At 42.6% G+C, this 24,873-nt stretch overlaps 3 protein-coding genes across 3 annotated transcripts in view; 2 read left to right on the forward strand and 1 right to left on the reverse strand.

The window, feature by feature from the left end:
- Positions 1-3,890: 3,890 nt before the first annotated feature.
- On the forward strand, positions 3,891-17,118 carry LOC111978411 (SPRY domain-containing SOCS box protein 3). Its single transcript, XM_024008469.3, is given in 8 exon segments — positions 3,891-3,974; positions 9,119-9,245; positions 10,471-10,660; positions 10,931-11,118; positions 13,667-13,769; positions 13,916-14,041; positions 15,220-15,630; positions 15,633-17,118. Coding segments are annotated over 7 exon segments (1,281 nt in total). The 5' UTR covers positions 3,891-3,974; positions 9,119-9,125; the 3' UTR covers positions 15,776-17,118.
- Positions 17,119-17,120: 2 nt separating this feature from the next.
- Positions 17,121-20,801, reverse strand: LOC111978412 (probable crossover junction endonuclease EME2). Its single transcript, XM_024008470.2, has 8 exons — positions 20,066-20,801; positions 19,631-19,752; positions 19,419-19,511; positions 19,210-19,334; positions 19,037-19,109; positions 18,726-18,841; positions 18,135-18,324; positions 17,121-17,712 (listed from the first exon to the last, which is right to left on the reverse strand). Exons 1-8 carry the CDS (start codon positions 20,538-20,540, stop codon positions 17,557-17,559), a joined length of 1,350 nt encoding a protein of 449 aa, XP_023864238.1. The 5' UTR covers positions 20,541-20,801; the 3' UTR covers positions 17,121-17,556.
- Positions 20,802-22,466: 1,665 nt separating this feature from the next.
- mfsd1l (major facilitator superfamily domain containing 1-like) overlaps positions 22,467-24,873 on the forward strand; it is a 6,048-nt gene continuing 3,641 nt past the window's right edge. The window contains exons 1-6 of the mRNA XM_024008293.2: positions 22,467-22,606; positions 23,118-23,218; positions 23,448-23,557; positions 23,638-23,693; positions 23,878-24,021; positions 24,246-24,404. Of these exons, the coding sequence (XP_023864061.1) occupies positions 22,585-22,606; positions 23,118-23,218; positions 23,448-23,557; positions 23,638-23,693; positions 23,878-24,021; positions 24,246-24,404 (592 nt within the window). The 5' untranslated portion in view covers positions 22,467-22,584. The remainder of the gene's footprint in view (positions 22,607-23,117; positions 23,219-23,447; positions 23,558-23,637; positions 23,694-23,877; positions 24,022-24,245; positions 24,405-24,873) is intronic.

A 24,873-nucleotide genomic window follows, 5' to 3' on the forward strand; every position in this document is an offset into this window, starting at 1 on the left:
ATTGCGTGTTGCTCTCGCCTCCAAAAATAAACAACCAATCAGTTGCCTTTGCGTCTAATCTGTTATATGCGCAAGCGTACCGCAAGCGATGCGTTTTAAAGTTCAGGGCTCTTAAACAAAACCCCTGGATCGAAGATACCTTTTCGTGAATAGATGCTAGAGTTAGCTAGCGTCTATGAATAGGCTAGTCCTTGATCATGACTCTCAGTTCCATTACATTATGCAGTGCATTCGGAAAGTATTCAGACCCCTTCCCTTGTTCCACATTTTGTTACGTTACAGCCTTATTCTAAAATTGACTAAATAAAACATGTTCCTTATCAATCTACACACAATACCCCATAATGACAAAGCAAAAAAACAGTTTATTAGATTTTTTTGCTAATAAAAAAATAAAAAAACAGATACCTTATTTACATAAGTATTCAGACTCTTTGCTATGATACTCGAAATTGAGTTCAGGTAGTTCCTGTTTCCATTGATTATGCTTGAAACGTTTTTACAACTTGATTAGAGTCCACCTGTGGTAAATTCAATTGATTGGACATGATTTGGAAAGGCACACACCTGTCTATATAAGGTCCCACAGTTGACAGTACATGTCACAGCAAAAACTAAGCCATGAGGTCGAAGGAATTGTCCGTAGTGCGCCGAMACAGGATTGTATCGAGGCACAAATCTGGGGAAGGGTACTGAATTATGTCTGCAGCAATGAAGGCCCCCAAGAACACAGTGGCCTCCATCATTCTTCAATGGAGGAAGTTTGGAACCACCAAGACTCTTRSTAGTGCTGGCCGCCTGGCCAAACTGAGCAGGGCCCTAGTCAGGGAGGTGACCAAGAACCCGATGGTCACTCTGACAGAGTTCCAGAGTTCTTCTGTGGACATTGGAGAACCTTCCAGAAGGACAACGATTTCTGCAGCACTCCACCAATCAGGCTTTAATTATAGAGTGGCCAGACGGAAGCCACTCCTCACTAAAATGCACATGACAGCCCGCTTGGTGTTTGCCAAAAGGCACCTAAAGGACTCTGACCATGAGAAAAAAGATTCTCTGGTCTGATGAAACCAAGATTGAACTCTATGGCCTGAATGCCAAGCGTCAACTCTGGAGAAATCTTGGCACCATCCCTACAGTGAAGCATGGTGGTGGCAGCATCATGAAGTGGGGATGTTTTTCAGCGGCAGGGACTGGGAGACTAGTCGAGGGAAAGATAAACGGAGCAAAGTACAGAGATCCTTGATGAAAACCTGCTTCAGAGCACTCAGGACCTCAGACTGGGGAAAATGTTTACTTTCCAACAGGACAACGATCCTAAGCACACAGCCAAGACAAGTCTCTGAATGTTCTTGAGTGGCCCGGACTTGAACCCGATCGAACATCGCTGGAGAGACCTTAAAATAGCTGTGCAGCGACGCTCCCCATCCAACCTGACAGAGCTTGAAAGGGTCTGCAGAGAAGAATAGGAAGAATTGCCCAAATACAGGTTTGCGAAGCTATAACATCACACCCAGACTTGAGGCTGTCATCACTGCCAAAGGTGCTTCAACAAAGTCCTGAGTAAAGGGTCTGAATACATATGTAAATGTGATTTTTCCGGGGTATTGTGTGTAGATTGATGAGGGGAAAAATGTAATACATTTTAGAATGAGGCTGTAATGTAACAAAATGTTGAAAAAGTCTAGGTCTGAATACTTTCCGAATGCACTATACAGTTGAAGTCGGAAGTTTACATACACCTTAGTCAAATACATTTCAACTCAGTTTTTCACACTTCCTGACATTTAATCCTAGTAACAATTTCCTGTCTTAGGTCAGTAAGGATCACCACTTTATTTTAAGAATGTGAAATGTCAGAATAATAGTAGAGAGAATGATTTATATCAGCTTTTATTTATTTCATCACATTCCCAGTGGGTCAGAAGTTTACATACACTCAATTAGTATTTGGTAGCATTGCCTTTAAATTGTTTAACTTGGGTCAAACGTTTTGGGTAGCTTTCCACAAGCTTCCCACAATAAGTTGGGTGAATTTTGGCCCATTCCTCCTGACAGAGGTGGTGTAACTGGGTCAGGTTTGTAGGCCTCCTTACTCGCAGACACTTTTTCAGTTCTGCCCACAAATTTTCTATGGGATTGAGGTTAGGGCTTTGTGATGGCCACTCCAATACCTTGACTTTGTTGTRCTTAAGTCATTTTGCCACAGCTTTGGAAGTATGCTTGGGGTCATTGTCCATTTGGAAGACCCATTTGCGACCAAGCTTCAACTTCCTGACTGATGTCTTGAGATGTAGCTTCAATATATCCACAATCTTCCTACCTCATGATGCCATCTATTTTTGAAGTGCACCAGTCCCTCCTGCAGCAAAGCACCCCACAACATGATGCTGCCACCCCGGTGCTTCACGGTTGGGATGGTGTTCTTCGGCTTGCAAGCCTCCCCCTTTTCCTCCAAACATAACGATGGTCATTATGGCAAAACAGTTCTATTTGTGTTTCATCAGACCAGGGGACAAAAAGTACGATATTTGTCCCCATGTGCAGTTGCAAACCGTAGTCTGGCTTTTTTATGGTGGTTTTGGAGCAGTGGCTTCTTCCTTGGTGAGCTGTCTTTCAGGTTATGTCGATATAGGACTCATTTTACTGTGGATATAGATACTTTTGTATCTGTTTCCTCCAGCATCTTCACAGGGTCCTTTGCTGTTGTTCTGGGATTGATTTGCACTTTTCACACCAAAGTACGTTCATCTCTAGGAGACAGAACGCGTCTCCTTCCTGAGCAATATGACGGCTGTGTGGTCCCGTGGTGTTTATACTTGCGTACTATTGTTTGTACAGATGAACGTGGTACCTTCAGGCGTTTGGAAATTGCTCCCAATGATGAACCAGACTTGGGAAGGTCTACAAATTTTTCTTGGCTGATTTCTTTTGATTTTCCCATGATCTCAAGAAAAGAGGCACTGATTTTGAAGGTAGGCCTTGAAATACATCCACAGGTACACCTCCAATTGACTCAAATTATGTCGATTAGCCTATCAGAAGCTTCTATAGCCATGACATAATTTTCTGGAATTTTCCAAGCTGTTTAAAGGCACTGTCAACTTAGTGTATGTAAACTTCTGACCCACTGGAATTGTGATACAGTGAATTATAAGTGAAATAATCTGTCTGTTAACAATTGTTGGAAAAATGACTTGTCATGCACAAAGTATCCGAACACCTGTGTGTAAGCGTAACAGAGGACATTTTTCAGGTTTTTGCCATTGGGTCACAGGGTGTATGCGCATAGCATGGAAACTACTTGATGCTGTTAAGGAAGCTTTGAGGCCACATACTACAAGTGCGGTCATGCAGCCTTGGCCTCTATTGAATTTCGCGATTATGATTTCTGTACCTACCCTAGAACCCTTTCCCCCACTCGCATGTGAATTTTAATGACTGCAGACGTTGCATTTGCTTTAAAACAAATGTTTAAATGTTGCTTATGCTTTGGCCCTTGACGTTCAAGAATGCGACCTTTCTCATTTTGGCTATAAAGGTAATTAATTTCCCTTGCATATTTCCTGATGTTCATTAAGGTAAACTTAAAAATATATATTTTTGTAATAGTATGAAATTTTGACAATATTATCAAATAAATATTTACTGTCTGTTCCGAATTCTCATGCTTTATCTAACCAGGGTAATGAGAACATGCATAAATAAGTTAATACTGCCACAAATGACACCTACATAAAGCCACAATACAATCTCTACCAGAATGTTATATCTACCCTATTTAGATAGGCAAGTTAGCATAGACTCCTCCCTTTTAGCACACTTATCCAATCAGTGCTCGGTGTGGGCGTGTAAGGGTATTGTTGATGTCTGACATGCAGGGAACTAGGTCATAGAGCAAGTTGCACCTGTCACACTCAGGAGTCTGGTATAGAAGACCTAACATGCAAGATAGTTCATAAGAAGACAACTATAAGGTAGGAACCTTTTCCTGGTTTAATGAAAGTAGGGGGGCAGGTAGCCTAGCGGTTAAGAGCGTTGGACAAGGCACTTAACTATAATTGCTCCTGTAAATTGCTCTGGATAAGTCCGTCTGCTAAATTACTGAAATTTAAATGGCTATTGTGTTATATATTTGACAGTCCTTAGATATCAGTTAAGTATAGCCAGCCTATGGCTTTTATGTGAATCAAACATGTCAACTTTAACAGTGTACAATGACAAATTACACTTTTGGTTCAACTAACTGTATTACTATGTAATGAATATATAGGAAATCATTAGGGACTTATGGGTTGGAAAACCAATATTTACTTAAATTCAGGGGGAAACTACTTACATATAAATGTTTACTAAATAACCCATTGCATCTTGGACATAAGGAAGTAAGCAAAGAGCAATTCAAACTTGGCTCTGAATAAAAATGTATTTAGAAAATGAACAAACTATGTGTTTGGTGCTCATGCATGAAAAGAAATGGGTTGAACTTGTATCCAGATAACATACATTCGATTTTGATTGACGTGGAGCCATGGATGCAGCCTGCGTTACTCAGATGACGGTGATAGAATATATAGGCTAAGCACTGTTAAAGTGAGGCGCGTCAGACTCCCTTATCTAAACCATTGGCAATGATCTGGTGCACCTGTTTGGACAGCAGTCTACCCAGCTGCTACCTGCTTTCTGTGGAAACATTAGGCCTAAGCAAGGCGTGCCATCAGTTGCAGATTCCATGTCAGCTCAACTCCTCTGAGCATACATTATTTGACCCCAAATCAAATCCTTATCATCGGGACATAAGTGGGCCTCCACCCCCAAACCCCCATCCCTTTCCCCCAACCCCACCCAGGGGCTTAATCATTTATGATCACATCACTCAATGCAGTCAGTGGGTCAAAAAACATTATCACTGTTGACCTCGTGAACCGGCTCACAGACTGCAGACTCGCTGCCAAAGTGGCAAACTAGAAGGCATGTTGGATTTAAAGGTCAAACTTACATGTGGAAACAGTCCATATGGAGCAACAGTACTTCAACCTCAGACAAGGGAGAATATAGGTTAGCAACTCCAGAGTTCAGTTTGTGTGTTTTTCTGTGGAGCCTATATGTTTCAAGCAGGCTAGGGGTCAGTTATATTTAAATTCAGGAAGCTAACTGAAATTCCATTTCAATTCAGATAAATTCCAATTTCAGACATTTTAAACTTCCCATCGTTAAATCAACGTTGACTTCTCTGTAAAAACAGACTTTTGCACAAATCAGCTATTTTGACCACTTCCCCAAAAAGTTAAACAAAAACTTAGAGCACATGACATCTTTACCTATTTTTCTGCTATTCAAATCTGGAATCAGATTATAAAAATATAATACCAATCCAGAGATACAGCTATTTAAGTAACCATATCAACTACTTTTTCTCACAACTTTTAGATAAAACTTAAATTTTGACCACTTTCCCAACAAGGTAGACAAATATCTTCTATCAAGCAAGAGATACAGCTGTTTTAGTAACCACATCAGGCCCCCCCCCCGAAACATGACCTGCGAAACCACGCTTCTTTAACACCAACTCGCTTAATCCGGAAGCCAGCCGCACCAATGTGTCGGGGGAAACACCATTCAACTGATGACCATTGTCAGCTTGCAGGCGCCCGGCCCGCCACAAGGAGTCGCTAGAGTGCGATGAGACAAGTAAAGCCCCCCCCCGGCCAAACCCTCCCCTAACCCGGACGACGCTGGGCCAATTGTGCGCCGCCCTATGGGACTCCCGGTCACGGCCGGTAATGACACAGCCTGGATCGAACCCAAGTTGTAGTGACGCTGCAACACTGCGATGCAGTGCCTTAGACTGCTGCGCCACTCGGGAGGCCATCATTTCTTCCTTTTTAAAGAACAAAACAATAACAATAACAAATGCGTCTGGGGCGACCAGTAGTGCTGTTTCGCCTGTCACGATTTCAACTGGGGAAGCACATAAGACTGATTATAATCTGGGTAGTTTGGGTCATGGATGCTGAATGGCTTAAACAGTATTAAACAATATATATAAGTATGATACAAAAAAACTCTTACTATTGTTGGTAACCAGTTAATAATAGCAGTAACACACCTCGGGGGTTTGTGGTATACTCTGCTTCGCGTCGCGCATAAGAACAGCCCTTAGCCGTGGTATATTTAAGCAATAAGGCCCAAGGGTTGTGGTATATGGCCAATATACCACGGCTAAGTGCTGTTCTTAGGCAGGATGCAAAGCAGAATTATTATTAAGCAATAAGGGATGGGGGGGGTGTGGTATATGGCCAATATACCACAGCTAAGGGCTGTTCTTAGGCAGGACACGAAACMGAGTTATAATTAAGCAATAAGGCACGAGGAGGTGTGGTATATGGCAATTATACCAAGGCTAAGRGCTGTTCTTATGCACGACGCAACGTGGAGTGCCTGGATACAGCCCCTAGTCATGGTATATTTGTAAGGATCGACGCTGGTAGACGAGAAACAAGTACAGGGAGTGAACATTTTAATTAGCAACGGACATGGAACAGGACAGGACTGCGTCTGGACATGAACACATAACGACATTAATGCTGACACATGGAACAAACTGAGGAGCAGACAGAAAAAGAGAAGGCAATCAACAAAGTGAAAGAGTCCAGGTGAGTCCAGTGATCGCTGATGCGCATAATGATGGTGACAGGTGTGCGTAATGAAGGGCAGCCTGGCYCCCTCGAGCACCAGAAAGGGAGAGCGGAAGCAGACGTGACAATATTGGCCATATACCACAAACCCCCGAGGTGCCTTATTGTTATTATAAACTGGTTACCAACGTAATTATAATATTTTTGGGGTCATATCCGTGGTATGGTATGGTTTGACATACCACGGCTTTCAGCCAATCAGCATTCAGGGTTTGAACCACGCGGTTTATAATGACCATTAGCCTACCATTTAGCCAACCTATCTACAACAGTAATTATTACTGCTGCAGTGTACTGCTACAACTACTAGGCCTACTACTACCACTGTCAATACTAGCCTACTTCTACTACTGGCCTACAGTCACTATTGCAACAGTCACTATTTCCACCACTACTGCAGCAGTGCTGTAAAGTACTTTAGTAAAAAACTTTAAAGTACTACTTTGCGGTATCTGTACTTTACTTTACTATTTATAGTTTGGACTACTTTTACTTCACTACATTCCTAAAGAAAATAATGTACTTTTTACTCCATACAATTTCCCTGACACGCTAAATAATTAATTACATTTTGAATGCTTAGAAGGACAGGAAAATGGTCCAATTCATGCACTTATCAAGAGAACATCCCTGGTCATCCCTACTGCCTCTGATCTGGCGGACTCACTAAACACACGTGATTCATTGGTAAATGATGTCGGAGTGTTGTAGTGTGCCCCTGGCTATCCGTAAAAAAAAAAAAAGATGGTGCTGTCTGGTTTGCTTAGTATAAGGAATTAGAAATTATTTATACTTTTAGTTTTGATACATAAGTATATTTAAAACCAAATAATTTTTGAATTTTACTCAAGTAGTATTTTACTGGGTGACTTTCACCTTGAGTCATTTTCTATCAGGGTAGGTTTATTTTACTAAAGTGGTATAGTAAAATAAGTGGTGTGTGTATATATACAGTGGGGAGAACAAGTATTTGATACACTGCCGATTTTGCAGGTTTTCCTACTTACAAAGCATGTAGAGGTCTGTAATTTTTATCATAGGTACACTTATACATAGGTCTTTTATACAGGTAACGAGTTCAAACAGGTGCAGTTAATACAGGTAATGAGTGGAGAACAGGAGGGCTTCTTAAAGAAAAACTAACAGGTCTGTGAGAGCCGGAATTCTTACTGGTTGGCAGGTGATCAAATACTTATGTCATGCAATAAAATGCAAATTAATTACTTAAAAATCATACAATGTGATTTTCTGGATTTTTGTTTTAGATTCCATCTCTCACAGTTGAAGTGTACCTATGATAAAAATTGCAGACCTCTACATGCTTTGTAAGTAGGAAAACCTGCAAAATCGGCAGTGTATCCAATACTTGTTCTCCCCACTGTGTGTATATATATATATATATATATATATATATAGGGTACTTTTTCCACCTCTGTACTGCAGTCACTACTTCTGCTGTTACTTCCCACCACACTAGACTCCAACAACTTCTACTAAAAATACTTTTGGACAGCTGAAGCAAATCCCACAATTTTTCTTGAAAAATTACCCTTTCTAGTTTCAGTTTAATTCCTGAATCGACTGAATTGAAATGGCATTGACCCCAAACCTTTGTTTCAGTGCTGTCTCAAGGACTAGTTTTGGGCTCCCGAGTGGCGCAGCGGTCTAAGGCACTGCATCTCAGTGCAAGAGGCGTCACAATAGTACCTGGTTCGATTCAAAGCTGTATGGCCGTGATTGGGAGTCCCATAGGGCGGCGCACAATTGGTCCAGCGTCGTCTGGGTTTGGCCGGAGTAGGCCGTCATTGTAAATTAGAATCTGTTCTTAAACTGACTTGCCTAGTTAAATAAAAATAGTTGGCATCTTGTATTGCCCGTAGGGGTGAAAGAGGATACAATCGACCTAGTTTGCCTGTTTGTATAATGTTTGAAGTGAGATATTTGAAATGAACACTTGCTCAGTGCTGTCTCCCTTTCAGTATTTGAAAAACAATCTTGTGTCATTTCTTATGCCAAATGACATCCCTATCTGGATCATGTGACCCAAATAAACCAATAAAATCAATGTTGTTTCCAAATATAATATATGCTACGTCACTGCCATTGATATTTCAACTTCACCACTACATGTGACTGAGTATTTTAACTGATCATATCGTTCCCACCAGCAGGGCATATAAATGATTCAAGTTCAAGTAGCTTTGTCAAGTTGAARGTGTGTAGTGTGATCTTCGAAACATATTTAGCCTAGTTTCAAGTAGGGCAATGGGATGCACATGTCTGCCAACATAAGTTCACCATGCTGAAATTGTGGGATATAGGTTATAAAATTATATTACTAGTGTTTTATGACAATCCTTTGTATTGTATATTATGTATGTTAAATTAAATATATTTGTGATTTTTCCTTCCTGTCTCTTTAGAGCGGCCATGCTACGGAGAAGCAGGAACAGCCAAGCTCCGCGCTACGTGTGGAGCGACATCCGACGAGACATTGACACTGTGGTACTGGTGAATGACAGAGAGGAGTGGGGCGACGAACACACACAGGTGAGAACCCGGGAGAAGGGGGATGGATGGAAATGGGGGAGAGAGAGTAGGTTATATTTACCATTGTAAACTTATATTTATGTTTATTTATTTTCCCATTGGTACTTTAACTATTTGCACATCATTACAACACTGTATATAGACATAATATGACATATGAAATGTCTTTATTCTTTTGGAAATTTTGTAAGTGTAATGTTTACTGTTCATTTTTTATTGTTTATTTCACTTTTGTTTATTATCTATTTCACTTGCTTTGGCAATGTAAACATATGTTTCCCATGCCAATAAAGCCCTTATATTGAATTGAGAAGGAGTGGGGGAATGAGAGGGAGTGGGGTAGTGAGAAAGATGGAGTGGGGTAGTGAGAAAGATGGAGTGGGGGAGTAAGAGAGATGGAGTGATAGAGATGGAGTGAGAGAAAGAGACAGAGGGAMGAGTGGGGGATGGAGAAAGGAGGAGTGCAGTGGTGAGATGTAAAAGGAGGGAGGAGTGGCGCGAGGACTACAGATGGTTCGAAAAAATAAAGAATAGAAAGGGTGGAGTGATGAAAGGTAAGAGTGTGGAAGTGTGTGTGTGTTTGGGGCAGACCCAGAGAGGAGTTAGGGTAGAGAGGGGGTGATAAGAGTTGAAAGAGCAATGGGAGAATGCTGAGACTGAGAGAGAACACGAGGCCGCGGCATGATCGAAAATATGACCTCGTTAGAGCCAGTAGTTTTCCATGATGGATTCAACTGTCTCAAAATGGCTGTGTCTACTGAATGGGGACTCCTAAGGCATGGATGGTCTGTATTTTTGGCACASGTCTATTTTTAAATGTTGGCATACCCTGCTTGCGCTCCAATGGGAATGCAAGGGCCTCTCTTTAGGGAAAGGGTCAACCTATAGAAGCTTTAAAGAACCTGAACGAGCTCGGTGCTTAAGTTGAGGTAACCGACTGAGGAAAGGTTGCAGTGCACGGTATTTCCAGACGTTTCTCAAACAGGACCTACTAAGCTAGTTTTTGGTTTTGTCTTAATTTAAGCCAAGCTAGTCGGTTTTTGTTTTTTGTATTCTTTTTRTTCTTTCTGAAAGCGATCCGATTGCGAATTCCTCAGATTCTCACAAATTAGTCTTCTCAAATGTGGTTCAGTCTACCTGTTCTCTCAGTTAAAACTAGGGACATTCTCAAATGTCCAACTCAGTAGCCTTAACCATCTCTGTCTATCCCATGTGCGTCAATCAGATCAGTGACTCGGACTCAGAAGTGGATTACCTGGCCGTCACCCCGGAGGTGACAGACATTGTGTCCGACACGGTGCCTGTGACAGGGGAGTCCTACTGTCACTGTGACGCCCAGGAGGAAACAAGCCCTGGGGCTCTGCGGCAGGGTTTCCAGCCCCTCAACGACTGCCTGTGTGGAGAGGAGGACCAGGGTGTGTAGTGGGAAGGATAGGAACTATGGATCTGTGTTTGTCTCTCACTTAGTCTGGTCTGTGTTTACTGTATAGGTGAATGAATAATTGTATGTTCTTTGTACTGTCAAGCAATGCATTTGTATGTCCACGTTTTGAATGGATGTGGAGCTATTATGTATAGGAGCATGCACAGTATAGCTTAAACAGTGTACCTGGAAAATGTAGCAGGTGTTATCAATGGATGGGTCATGAATTAGTGTGGATAACCATCATATTGTCTCTCTGCAGGTTTTGACTGGGTGTGGGATGAGGGCGTTAAGTCCAATGCAGCAATCCTGAGCTGTGACAACCGCAAGGTGAGCTTCCACTCTGAGTACAGCTGTGGCACAGCCGCCATCCGTGGCACCAAGGAGCTGACAGATGGACAGCACTTCTGGGAGATCAAGATGACGTCACCCGTCTATGGCACAGACATGGTACGTACGSAAAAAACATCCAGGTCAGGAATTACCCTAAGTGGGTTAACCTTTAACCCTTACATGTTTACAGATACTGTAGGCCCATAGTGTAGCTACAGTATAGACAGGGGTCGAATTGTTAAAAGTTAACAAGTGTCGTGGAAATTCAACGAAAGTCTGTAGGAATGTTGAACATGTAGAGACTTGTCAACTAAACTTAAGGCTACACGTTATTGTACTCCCGATGGCGTTTTCATTGATATGCCAAATGATGAAGTTCTAAACCGAAAATTCAACCACCCCCCGAGACTGAGTCGGAAACTGGCTCTGTTTCCCAGTCTATCCTGTCTCACGTGAGACTTTATTATGGACAGAGTACTCCATCTACAGTGGACTGATAGACAGTGCCAGCCCAGTTATAATACATGTTGATACCAGAAAGTTTCTCTCMTCCCTTCTGAATTGGCCGATGTGTTTTATAAATTTGGCYCATTACATGTTAATCTTKAAATAATAGGCATTTAATAAGTGTGAAGCAGAAAGTGCATATCTGACAAAAATGTGTAATAAATATATAGAGTAAAACAATGCCTTCCAATATGGAGAAAGTTATCATGTTTGTTTTTAAACCTTACAATAGGGGTAAAAGCAGAACATTGTTTGAGAGTGATCCGTGTGTATTAGCAGTAGTGAATGAGGGCTGTCAGTGGGGCTTTCCCATGGTACTGTTACTTGCCCTCACTGCTGTACCCAGGGAGGAGGAAGCTAGGGGGTCCTGGGGCATGACCCCCGTGGGAGATTTGTTTTGTAAAAGCAGCTGTTAGTTGGTCAATTCTGAGCATTCCTGGGAGGCTTAGGCCTATGACCGGGGTGGAATTAAAATAAAATCACAGGTTATTGGCGGATGCGATGGATTGCGACGCAGCCCATAAAAAAAAAAAAACATATCTCCAGTTTAAACTGATGTATTTTGATGGGATTTTTAAAAATTAAGCCAACTACATTTCTGCAGGGGCACGGACATCGACTCTAGGGGGTTAAAACAGTTGCAGAGTTTAATGGCGGTGATAGGAGCAAACTGAGGATGGATCAACAACATTGTAGATATTCCACAATACTAACCTAATTGACAGAGTAAAAAGAAGGAAGCCTGTACAGAACTTTGTCTTGAATACAAAGCGTTATGTTTGGGGCAAATCCAACACAACACATCACTGAGCACCAAATCAAATCAAATCAATTTATATAGCCCTTCTTACATCAGCTGATATCTCAAAGTGCTGTACAGAAACCCAGCCTAAAACCCCAAACAGCAAGCAATGCAGGTGTAGAAGCACCACTCTTCATATTTTCAAGCGTGGTGGTGGTTGCATCATGTTATGGTTCTGCTTGTCATCGGCAAGGACTAGGGAGTTTTTTTTTTATGAAAAGAAATGGAATAGAGCTAAGCACAGGCAAAATCCTAGAGGAAAACTTGGTTCAGTCTGCTTTCCAATAGACACTGGGAGGCCAAATATACACTAGAGTTGCTTACCAAGATGACATTGAATGTTCCCAAGTGACCTAGTTACAATTTTGACTTAAAATCGGTTTAAGATCTATGGCAAGATTTGAAAATGGTTGTCTAGCAATGATCAACAACCAACTTGTCAGAGCTTGAACATGATTATTTTTAAAAATGTGTAAATATTGTACAATCCAGGTGTGCAAATCTCTTAGACTTACCCAATAAATATTCACAGCTGTAATCACTACCAAAGGTGATTCTTGTTAGAGTTTTTCTTCCACTTTGACAAAGCAGACTKGATCTAGATCGTTGACAGAAAATGACAATTAAATCTCTGATTCAGAGCGGTTGGGTTAAATGCGGAATACACATMTCGGTTGAATGCATTCAGTTGTGCAACTGACTAGGTATCCCCTTTCCCTATTTTAATCCCACTTTGTAACTTTGTTTCCTGAAATTCATGACATCTTTAAGGTAGGCTATTTCATGATACAGAATTAAATAGGGGGGAAATAAAGTTGACTATTTTCACAAATGTTATTCCCCTAATAAATATGTTATAATATTGTAATTTATTTGAACTATCAAGTATCAATTTAGTTAAACATCTTATTTTTTCAGAAKGTGATTAGCTCAATTGATAGCGAGAGTCACAGAGATTACTTCCCAAGCAGTGTTCTTCATTTTTTTTACTCCTCGACAATAGAAGAACGTAGCTCAGCCTGTGAATATTATAGAGACGACCCAAAGATATCCCCATGTGCATCAGAAGCATATCTTCCTTGTGAAAGCTTGATTCTAGCCTAAAGCATTGCAGACTTAAGCGTCATTATAGATCCCTGTATATAACCAGGATACATTTTCCCCCTTCAAAATCTTAAACTAACAAGAGGTATGGCATTTCTTTCACAAGGTGTGTAATTCGAGCCCTGAGCATAGATCATTTGATAAACAGACACAGACAAGGCCAGCCAACCAGGCAGACAAACAAGGCCAGCCAACCAGCCAGACAGTATTTAACATTGTTACCTATTATTGTATGTTTTGTCTTCTATGTAGATGGTGGGCATCGGGACCGCTGAGGTCAACCTGGACAAGTTCCAACACAGTTTTTGCAGTATGCTGGGGATGGACGAGGACAGCTGGGGACTTTCCTACACAGGTGAGGAAGTGACCCATAAATGTTATGAATAGGCATGCCTTATGGATATGACAGGTAGGATATGGATATGACAGATATGATAGGTTCACCTTTATACATAGTAATTCACTAATTTGCCTCCGGTTATTATTCATTTCCTATTCAAGGTATGCTTCAGCACAAAGGGGACAAGGTGAATTTCTCGTCCCGTTTTGGCCAAGGCTCCATCATAGGGCTGCACTTTGACACGTGGCATGGAACCCTTACCTTCTATAAGAACCGCCGCTGTATAGGTGAGTGACACCTTGATTCAAACTATACTGAACAAAAATATAAACACAACATATAAACGGTTGGCCCCATGTTTCATGATTTTAAAATAAAAGATCCCTGAAATTTTCCATACGCACAAATTTGTTTACATCCCAGTTAGTGAGCATTTCTCCTTTGCCAAGATAATCCATCCACCAGACAGGTGTGGCATATCAAGAAGCTGACTAAACAGCATGATCATTACACAGGTGCATCTTGTGCTGTGGAGAATAAAAGGCCACTCTAAAATGTGCAGTTTTGTCACACGACACATTGCCACAGATGTCTCAAGTTGAGGGAGCGTGCAATTGGACTGTCCAACCGGCCTCACAACCGCAGACCACATGTAAACACGCCAGCTCAGGACCTCCACATCCTGTTTCTTTACCTGCGGGATGGTCTGAGACCAGCCACGCAGACAGCTGAGGAAACTGTGGGTTTGCACAACCAAAGAATTTCTGCACAAACTGTCAGAAACCGTCTCAGGGAAGCTCATCTGAGTGCTTGTCGTTCTCACCAGGGTGAGAACAGAGTGCCCCATGGTGGCGGTGGGGTTATGGTATAGGCAGGCATAAGCTATGGACAATGAACACAACCTAATTTTATCGAGGGCAATTTGAATGCACAGAGATACCATGACGAGATCCCGAGGCCCATTGTCGTGCCATTCTTCCGCCACCATCACCTCAAGTTTCATGGCCTGCATACTCACCAGACATGTCACCCATTGAACAGGTTTGGGATGCTCTGGATCTTCGTGTACAATAGCGTGTTCCAGTTCCCGCAAACATCCAGCAACTTCGCACAGCCATTGAAGAGGAGTGGGACAACAATCCATAGGCCACAATCAACAGCCTGATCAACTCTATGCGAAGGAGATGTCATGCTGCATGAGGCAAATGGTGGTCACACCAGATGCTGACTGGTTTTCTGATTCACGCTCCTACTTATTCCCAATCATGTGAAATCCATAGATTAAGGCCTAATGAATTCATTTCAATTGACTGATTTCCTTTTATGAACAGTATAGTTTTGTTCAGTTTAGATTGTTCAGAGTGCTGACGTATCCTACCTCAACTGTAAGGGTAACATTTGCTCTAGATTTACATGTGACCATGTGCCTAATGTCTCGGTCTCTTCCCTTCTTCCTGTTCCTCAGGTGTGGCCACCACCAGGCTGCAGAATAAGAAGTTCTACCCTATGGTGTGCTCCACTGCAGCCAAGAGCAGTATGAAGGTGATCCGGGCCTGCTACACGCCCACCTCCCTGCAGTACCTCTCTTGCTCTCGCTTGCGCCAGCAGCGGCCCGACTGCCCTGACATCCTGAACGTGCTGCCCCTTCCCCAGGGCCTGCGCCACCTCCTCCACAACCAGCTGGGCTGGGTGTTCACACTCAACAACGACGCCCCCGAGCAGTCTGAGGACTTGATGGAGGACTTGAATGAAGACTTCGTTGATGACTTTTCAGTGGAGTTGCCTGATGACTTGCCTGAGGAGCCTAGTCCATGCCCGAGCCCCTGTCTCAGCCAGGTGTCCACCCTAAGTGCCTGCTCCTTCCCTAGCCCTGTACCCAACCATGCCAATGCCCCTGCCTCCTCTCACTCAGTTCCCAGCCCTGCCTCTCCCTGTGCCCCTGCCTGCCCACCCTTCCAGGGAGCAACTCAGACAGTGAGGACATGACTTTTCTTTTTCAAATATCCACTCAGAAATGTTAGATCAAGTTGGCACTTTATCTATTCTGAACCTTTCTACAAATGCCATTACCATCTACTGGTGGAAAAGTCCACAAGAGTGAAAGAGTTTTATCTTAGCTCAGATTTCTAAGCACTTTAAGACTTTCTGAGTGGAATGCTCTCTCACCCTCGAGACAGTCCTTCCAAACTCTCCCCAGTTTGCCTGGCTGAAGGGAAGGGGAAGACAGCCACCCCGGATATCCACCACCCCGCTCGAGTCAGATGACTTAGTTCTAAATCTAATGTTATCTACTGTATGTACACTCCCTATACTGAATGATTGGATCCCTTGATAAAGATGAGCAAAAAAGACACTAAAATATAATACAAATACTGTGCTATATTGTATGCAACATTTATTTATTTTTTACAATATTATTTTATACTAATACTTTTGCTCAGAGAAAGAGATTTTATTTAACAAGTATTAAAAAAAATCTCTAAACGATAGCGGTCAAAATGATTGGATCCCGTTTTCCATGCAGAATCTTTCCAGATCCTTGATATCCTTCGTCTGCACTTATGGACTGCCCTCTTCAATTCAAACCACAGGTTTTCAAAGAGGTTCAATTCCGGAGACTGAGATGGCCATTGAAAAATGCGTGCTTGGGGTTATTGTCTTGCTGGAAGACCCACTTGCAGCCAAGTTTCAGCCTCCTGGCATAGGGAGACAGTTTTTTTTCACTAAAATGTCCTGGTACTTGGTCAAGTTCATGATGCTGTTGACCTTAACAAGAACTCCAGGACCAGTGGATGCAAAATGGCTCCATAACAAAGATCCACCACCATATTTTACAGTAGGGATGAGGTATTTTCTGCATATGCATTGTTCTTTTGAAAATCAAACCCACTGCTATTGTGCGTGGCCAAAGACCTCTATTTTTGTGTCAGCTGACCATATAGCACCGGTTCCAATCCAAGTGCCAATGCCATTTAGCTAAATCCAGGAGGTGTTATGGTCAGATGACATGGAAATAGGTATTTGGCCACACACACCAATGGTGGGTTTGGCCTTCGGAAGAACAATGCATAGAATTAAATTTCCTACGTGCAATTAACATTATCTAAATGTTTTTAGAATACGCCATGGTGGTCATGTTCTTGTGTTCTCTAATAGGGCTTTGCTCTCCATGTTTCTGATATTTTGCAGTTTATCAATTTATCTGATTCATGCTTTACTTATAGTAGCTAGATTTGAATGTATTTTTCTGTGATAGTCACCATGTGACGTGTCCTGCAGTAAGATGTTTTTCTTTTCTTGCCAATTTGTATAACCTTTCTTGCTGAACGCAAATGAATAGTAAAAAATAAATGTAAAACAAACATCTTGTGTATTAAACATTTAATCATAATTGATTAATTTTTCATCTACAGTTATCTATTGCCATTCTCTCTTAAATATACAAAGTGCTACAGTACTATACTTCACTCATTTTGATGATCACCCCATGTGCAACCAATGCCATAACTTTAACTTATGTAAACGTAAAAGTTCTGCATGTATCCAAGTGCTTAGAAAAGTTGTACACCCAAACTGACCCCAGGCACTTAGAATGATCAATTCTCTCAGGTCCACCTAAGGTTACAGATGGAGTTCCACAGGGTTTGGTCCTTGGGCCATTATTGTTCTGATATGCTCCATCCAGCCCATCAAATCGCAAGAGATATTACTAATATGCTGATACCTAGACCTACACAACATGCCAAAGGGACAATTAGGAATTCATTAGGTATCAATTAGTTAGTGACGCCAGAATGGTCAACTAGTCCAGGACCAGCTGGGGGTTTTGAGCTGTGAGGGAACGGTAGACTCTGGCTGAGATTTCAGGTCCGATGCGTCTCTCCTTCCCTCCAGTCTTCACTAGTAGGCCTGCCAACAGCCCCCTCTTCTCTTCCTCAGACTCTAAGCAACTGTAGGCCTGAAGGTACAACATTAAACAAGTAAACTATCCACATCAGACCTGTGTCAAATATAGATTGACATACAGTATAAAAGTGTGTATTTAATCTATGCAGTTTGTTGAAATCATGTCAGTGATGTGGCCATGTCATACGCCAAACAATTTTCAACCTGACCACAAAGAAAACCCATAACTTCTGGTCATCTACTGTACCAACCTCCTATATATTTTTTTTTGCCCTTATATGCAATGAAAGTCAACCCATTATATAAGAGCCATATAAATGATTGGTAACGCTAAACAAAGCCTGCAGGTATAGGCCATTGTGGTACATTTATAATGAATTGGAGGACTTAACGTAAGCATTTATGACCACCACACAATGTCTTATTATATGTCATAATGATCCTGACTAAACAGACACGTAGATCGACTCCTACCTGCAGTAGTATCTGCGGTGAGGGGTAGGCTGTGGTCAAAGTGGAGGCCACTGCAGGGCTGACCCTGTTGAGCTGTGTGATCTGCCTGCTCCACACCTCGCCCAGCCCAGCCCCATCCCGCTCCACACGCACCCCACTGGCCCATGAGCCATCCACACAGAACGGCAACTCGCACCGCTCCGTCAGCAGCCTGCAGTGGCGTGGACAGGCGTGACCACAGTTTAAAGATTGTGCTCTACAGCAATGGACTGCTCACCAAGCCTCGTCAACCCTGGACAGCTACAGGGTTTGCAGGATTAAGTTTCAGCCTAGCTCAAACACACATTAGAATCTAAATCATGAAGTCGATCGGTATCTCAGGTTTGGTACTGCTGGGCAGGAGCAAAAGCCTGCATGCTTTGTAGTTTCCCACTGTATCCAGCACAAAAGTTGGTTACCAGACTTAGTGTTTAATCACAGTAAAGAAAGTAAGCTAGCGGTGCTCAAAGCCTATCCTCATGGCATGGCAGTAAATTAATTCCAACTGATAAGATTCCTAAGTTGAATAATTCTTAATGATGTGGAATATTAAGAGTTTCACTGGGTTCATACTTGTAGGGCCGTTTGGACAGGGCCTTGGTGACGGCACACACGTGGTCTGTGACATCCTGCCAGCTGTCCAGGAACACCACAGTTATGTTCCGGTACAGTTGCAGAAAAACCAATACCTGAGGACAGATGAAGACAAGTTAGGAAAACCATCGCGCTCCATGACACGATGGGTAGGAACCGTTCGAGGAGCTTAGTTCAAAAAGCAGCTTGAAATGGTTCATTTTTGCACTACACTGGAAATGGAAAAACCAGCCGCTGCATGTATTGAGGAGAGAAGAGAGATTGTATAGTATATCAGAAAGAGACCTTACCTCCTCAATGTCCAGATCCTCCATTCCCAACTGAGATCTTTGGCTCAACTCATGTACATCCCATGTCCCAGTCCTGGTGACAGACCAACATATACATCCAGCCTCTTCTCATACAGGGTGTCTCAAATGACCAAGGTTCAGAGACACATTCTTAAAACAGATCTTATACTAACCAGCTATTTGCGTTGGATCCCATCACTAAAACAGTAACCACCATCTTGGCATCTCGGTTGAGGCACTCTGACAAAAGCTTGAAGAAAGACTCCACTTCCGATTCCTCCCCATTGCCATGCAGTGTCTGGGTGAACAGAAAAATATGAACGTTCGCATTGCACACTGGTGGAGACACCAGGGAATTTGTTGAGGTTTAAAGGGCTCTCACCTGTTTGACTGAGACCACCATGCCCATGAAGTCAGTCAGACCCAACACCAGCAGAACCTGCTCCTCCTCCAGTGGTCCACTGCTGTCTTTCTCCTGACAACACCAAGACATTATCTAGTCAACCTGAGGGGCCGAGAGGGTCATGCAGTCGGGACCGACACAACAAGCCCAGTGTTGTGGTGCTAGCATTGTCTGTGGTGATGGTACGTTACCGGCGGAAGATCTCTGGTCCAAGTGATGCTGTGAGGGAGCTGCTGTGTCTCAATGCTACTCCTCCACTCAACTGCAGACAGAGTTCCCAGCAACACATCCGATCCATCATCCTGCAGTAGAGCTGGGGAGTGGAAACACACATTAAAAATGTCCACCATAGTTGTGTTGGTGGTCCTCTGATGTCACATCTTATTTACAGTGTGCCTTTGACACGGAGGAGGCTGGTGGGAGGAGCTATAGGAGGACAGGCTCATTGTAATGGCTGGAATTACATACATGGATCGGTATCAAACATGGAAACCACGTTTGACTCAATTCCACTCGTTCCATTCCAGCCGTTACATGACCTGTCCTCCTATAGCGCCGCCCACCAGACGCCTCTGCTTTAACACCATCTGAACCCCTTCCATCTACATTCACAAAGAACCAATTACCTGGATCAATACAGACAGTCAGACACTTCAAACAGTTCTCAGGTCTGAGGCTCTTTTGACGTTCTGCAGCTTCTTTTCTCCTCTGTTGATCTTCTCGTCTCTCCTCTTTCTCTTCAGCCCTCACCCTCTTGAGTTTCTCTCTGGCCTCCTTCCTCTCCTCAACTCTCTGTCTGTCTGTCTGTATCTCCTCTTTTGTTCGGCGTTTTTTCCCCGGACTTGCGGTACCGGACCTAGCGGGTCGTGGAGCCACCAATGTGTCACTTGGTTCGGTTATGGCTGTTGACTTGCAATCTGTGTTGTAGTCTTTGTTGCCCTGTTCGAGACTGTCAGTAGGACTATTGGCCGTCGCTGTTTCATTGTTATCGTCACCCTGATCGGTAAATGCAACGCATTTGATTGAAGGTTTAGTTTCAGCATCGCTTTCGCCCTCAGATTCAGATATCTCCCATGTTTTGGCTCTTTTCAATACAGACATATTTCTACCCAAGACAAAATAATGGAATGCCTTTTCATAACGGAATGCAATATTACACAAACCAAACCTAAGACAGCAGAAGAAACCTAGCAATAACGGAATTACACCAGCCGCAGTTTGAACTTCACCGTTTTCAAACTGGTTACATTTATAATGCGGGTTGCAGCTTCTGGCAACGATGTATCACCTTCTGGACGGAGTGATACGAGGGACAAACATCAAATCGTTCTTCGTAATTCAATGCCCTCATTTGTAGTCAGCCGTAATATCTCAAATCATGATGGCCAACTGACTGTCAGTCAGAGGAGGCTGGTGGGCAGAGCTACAGGAGAACGGGCTCATTGTAACGGCTAGAATGGAATAATGGAAGGGTTGGAGTCAAACATGTGTTTTCCATATGTTTGATGTATTTGATACCATTTATTTATTCCATCCTAACCATTACAATGAACCCGTCCTCCTATAGCTCTTCCAACCAGCCTCCTCTGCTGTCAGTATTTAACATTCTATTTCTAATGGTTAATCCTACAGCTATACTGCACGTGTGTGTAGGTGTGCGTGTGCGAGACCTGAACCATCATTGGATTAGAATTCTTTAACTGGAACAGCAGATGGTGGACAGGCTGGCAGAGACACGTCAACTGTCATGATCCTTGCCTTAGCTTGTACAGAACAGTACACTTGAGGCATGTTGTTCATAGACCAACTGTCTCTCACAGGTATTTCCTGATTGGATTGTATGAATGATGTCTCAAAACCACATCTCTCTCTCACACACACACTGTATAAATAGCATTATAAACTGGGTGGTTCGAGCCCTGAATGCTGATTGGCTGAAAGTCGTGTTATATCAGACCGTCTACCACAGGTATGACAAAACATTTATTTGTACTGCTCTAATTACTTTGGTTACCAGTTTATAATAGCAATAAAGCACTTCGGGTGTTTGTGGTATATCCTCCTGAAAAGTGTTTGGGTTGAAAAAAAACATGTTACCAAGATGTTTTATTATTGTTATTTATCTGTAAGTGCAAAATTGCCCTCTGTAGTGGTCATTAGGAAGTAAATATGAAAAGATTTACATTACAGTAGGTGAAAAACATAGTTGTGGCATCCGGGTGTCCACTACAGAGGACATTTCTTGATAAGCTCTACTTTTGCCTATTATTTAATGTGAACAAATTATTACACAGTTCTGATAACTCACTTAACTATTCCTGAGCTATTCACTTTCTAGAAACAATTTGAATATCAAACTTACAAAAATTATAATGAATAATTACACACACATTTTTTAAAGAATGTGATATCATTGAAAATCCCAGAATGTCCTCTCAGAAGAACAACAGGACTTAATACAGTGGCTTGTATGACCTCGGCGTTAATGGACCAAGAACTGATGTCCACTAGGCACTCTGCGTTGCGTCATGCTAAGAACAGCCCTTGGTCGTGGTATATTAGCCATATATCACACCTCCGCGGGGCTTATTGCTTAAATACAACATTATAATAACACAAAACTATATAACCTCTTGATTGGGCATTATTGCTTAAATACAACATTAGAATAACACAATTATAAAACCCCAAACTTGGGAACTTGGGCATCTTTCTAGAGCTCCGACTTTCCGATCTGAAATTCACCGACGCCATGATTTTACCTCGTATTTTTCCGAGTTCCCAGTTGTTTTGAACGCGGCATAAGATACTATCCCTAGTTATTTGACAGGAGCTGGGGATCCAATCCAGACGAGGAACTGTGTCAGCAAGGAAGTGACGATGGCGCACGAGGGCAGTGGAAGTTCTTGCCATTACACCTCGAGCCCTTGCGAGCGTTCAGCGACTTGTAAAGCATCCGTGTATTCGAAAAGTGTCTCATAATCTATCCATATACTTTAAAGAGCGCGCAATCGGCGTAGTTGCAGCTTGGAATACGGCGATTTATTGAATAACCCGTTCGGTTTTCCCGACCGACATAAACAGAAAACAAATGGGTATTTACGTTTAGGCTACTTTAGTATTGTGGACCTCGTTTTAGCTTACTATGGCGCAGCCGGCAGAGAAAGGTATGGGGCCCAAGGTATTCTGTTAAATGTTTTTATGTGGATAAAGGGAGATCATCAAATTCAGAGATCCATTGCCAAGAAACCCCTCTTGAATTGTGCAAGATCACAAATTCTTCTTGTAATTGCTTAGTTGGCAAACCTGGCTCACTGCAAACTCCACAAATGTCTTCTGTTTATATTTATTATGGTTATTTATAACATTTAATTAGTTATTGAATATTCACTATGTTGGCCAAATCTATAAAGTGCAGTGGTCGTGTTGTTGGTCCTATAGCTCACACGTTGTGCAAGCTTTTGTTTCCAGCCCAGCATTAACTCAAATGATTCAACAAATTAACTGCTCATCAAAACCCTCATTAACTGACTGAAGTGTGATAGTGCTGGGCTGGAACAAAAGCCTACACACCCTGTAGGTTTCCAGGACCAGGGTTGCTGACCACTGGCATTTAGCAGCAACGTTTTGTGACATGGCTGTTAGTCACATGTCATGCATCACACTGTCTCCTCACAGCATACTACCGCTTTCTGGTATTGTTCTTCAACTGTCTGCTCACGTTTGGCTCCTACTTCTGCTTCGACATCCCTAGTGTCCTCCAGGACCAGTTCCAAGGGGTGAGTCGCAGGAGTAGCCTATATATAGGCCTTTACACAATGAGAGTAAAGTAGCCTTGTCACTCACACTGAATGCACTCATTTCACCACAGAGCTTAACTAATAATTCTACACATTGACCCTCCTTAATTACACGCTTTGTGATGGAATCATGAATTACACCGTGTCTAACGCACGAGGCAGAATCGGGTTGATAACAAATCACTGTTCATTTTCCCCCTGCACAAAGAATTTGACGTGTGCCAATACAACAGTGATCAATGGGACAGTGGACTGTGTGGAGGGACTGGGGATGACGCCTCAGGAGTATAATCTGCTCTATGCCATCTATGCCTGGACGTAAGTGTAAACAACCCCTATATATTCATGAAATGATTAACTATAGGCCCAATATCTAACTCTTTTCTCTCTGTCAACAGTAATGCAGTGGTGGTTATAATGGCTGGGTTCCTTATTGACAAACTAGGCAACCGCTGTAAGTTGATATTGTCTGCTCTACTGCACTAAACTGAGATTCAAAACTCTGACATTTTTAATCATTGAACTCACATTGATTGATATACTGGATCGACCCATGTTTTTATTCTCTGGTGTATGGTGCGGAATGTTCTGTTGGTTCTCCTAATGCTCTCTCTGTCTCTGTCTCTCTGTGTGTGTAGTTGGTGTCTTCCTCTTCTCCTTCCTGTGTGTGCTGGGGTCAGCCATCTTTGCTCTGGGTTCTCACTTCAAAGGAACAGCCTACCTGCTCCCTCTCATGCTCACCGGCCGTTTGCTGTTTGGCTCTGGCAATGGATCACTCACCAGTAAGGCCACCTTTAATATCTGATTCACACGATAGGCTGTCCTGGTTACGCATCCACCATAGTTTCTGGAACCGTGCTGGAAAGAACAATGTGAAAAGAAAATGTACGACCCAGGCCAAGCACAGTACGGAATGAGGCAATATACTGCTACGGGCCGAGTTCCAATACTTTCAAAGTCATCCTTCCTGCATTTGAGAACTAAGCACCCTATCCCTCCCCCTCAGTTGTCCAGAACCGGATTACAGCGTTCTGGTTCCGGGGGAAGGAACTGGCCCTGGCTTTTGGCCTGACCCTGGCCTTCTCCCGCCTGGGCTCCGTCCTCAACTTCTTCCTCACCCAGAGGTTCCAGGCCCAGTACGGCATGCAGTGGACCCTATGGGGAGGTAGGACATACAGCGGCTGCACTATATTTTACGGCACATAAATTACCTGGTAGTTATGTCGAAATGACATGGTAAAACGGTAATGGCACAATAATAACCTATGAGACTTTTGATTCCTAAGGATCCATTAAACAAGCAACGCAAGGCACTTTTTGGTATAAAGTATTTGGAAATTGTGTTGAAATGGGTATGAGAGAGTACCCATTGATACCACAATTTCTTAGTAAATACTAGTGGAAACAGTAGTACTACTGGAATACCAGGTAAATATACTAGTGGGAAAAGTACAGTAAATGAAAAGTTCTCAAATATAACTGTATAATAAAGCAGTAAAGCCAGACGAGGCTGTGATCAATCCTGAATTGTTCACAGCTAAGGTGTGTGTGTGTGTGTGTGTGTGTGTGTGTGTGTGTGTGTGTGTGTGTGTGTGTGTGTGTGTGTGTGTGTGTGTGTGTGTGTGTGTGTGTGT

Source organism: Salvelinus sp. IW2-2015, linkage group LG18, assembly GCF_002910315.2.
Source record: "Salvelinus sp. IW2-2015 linkage group LG18, ASM291031v2, whole genome shotgun sequence".
NCBI classification, from domain to species: domain Eukaryota; kingdom Metazoa; phylum Chordata; class Actinopteri; order Salmoniformes; family Salmonidae; genus Salvelinus; species Salvelinus sp. IW2-2015.

What these genes read in the sequence shown, in the direction of transcription:
- LOC111978412 (XM_024008470.2), bottom strand. Translation starts at nt 20,540, where the DNA reads ATGTCTGTATTGAAAAGAGCCAAAACATGGGAGATATCTGAATCTGAG. An exon ending in AGGATCTGGACATTGAGGAG is followed by an intron (nt 18,842 to 19,036) that starts GTAAGGTCTCTT and finishes ATCTGTCCTCAG; the next exon opens with GTATTGGTTTTTCTGCAACT. An exon ending in CTGTCCAAACGGCCCTACAA is followed by an intron (nt 18,325 to 18,725) that starts GTATGAACCCAG and finishes ACGCCACTGCAG; the next exon opens with GCTGCTGACGGAGCGGTGCG.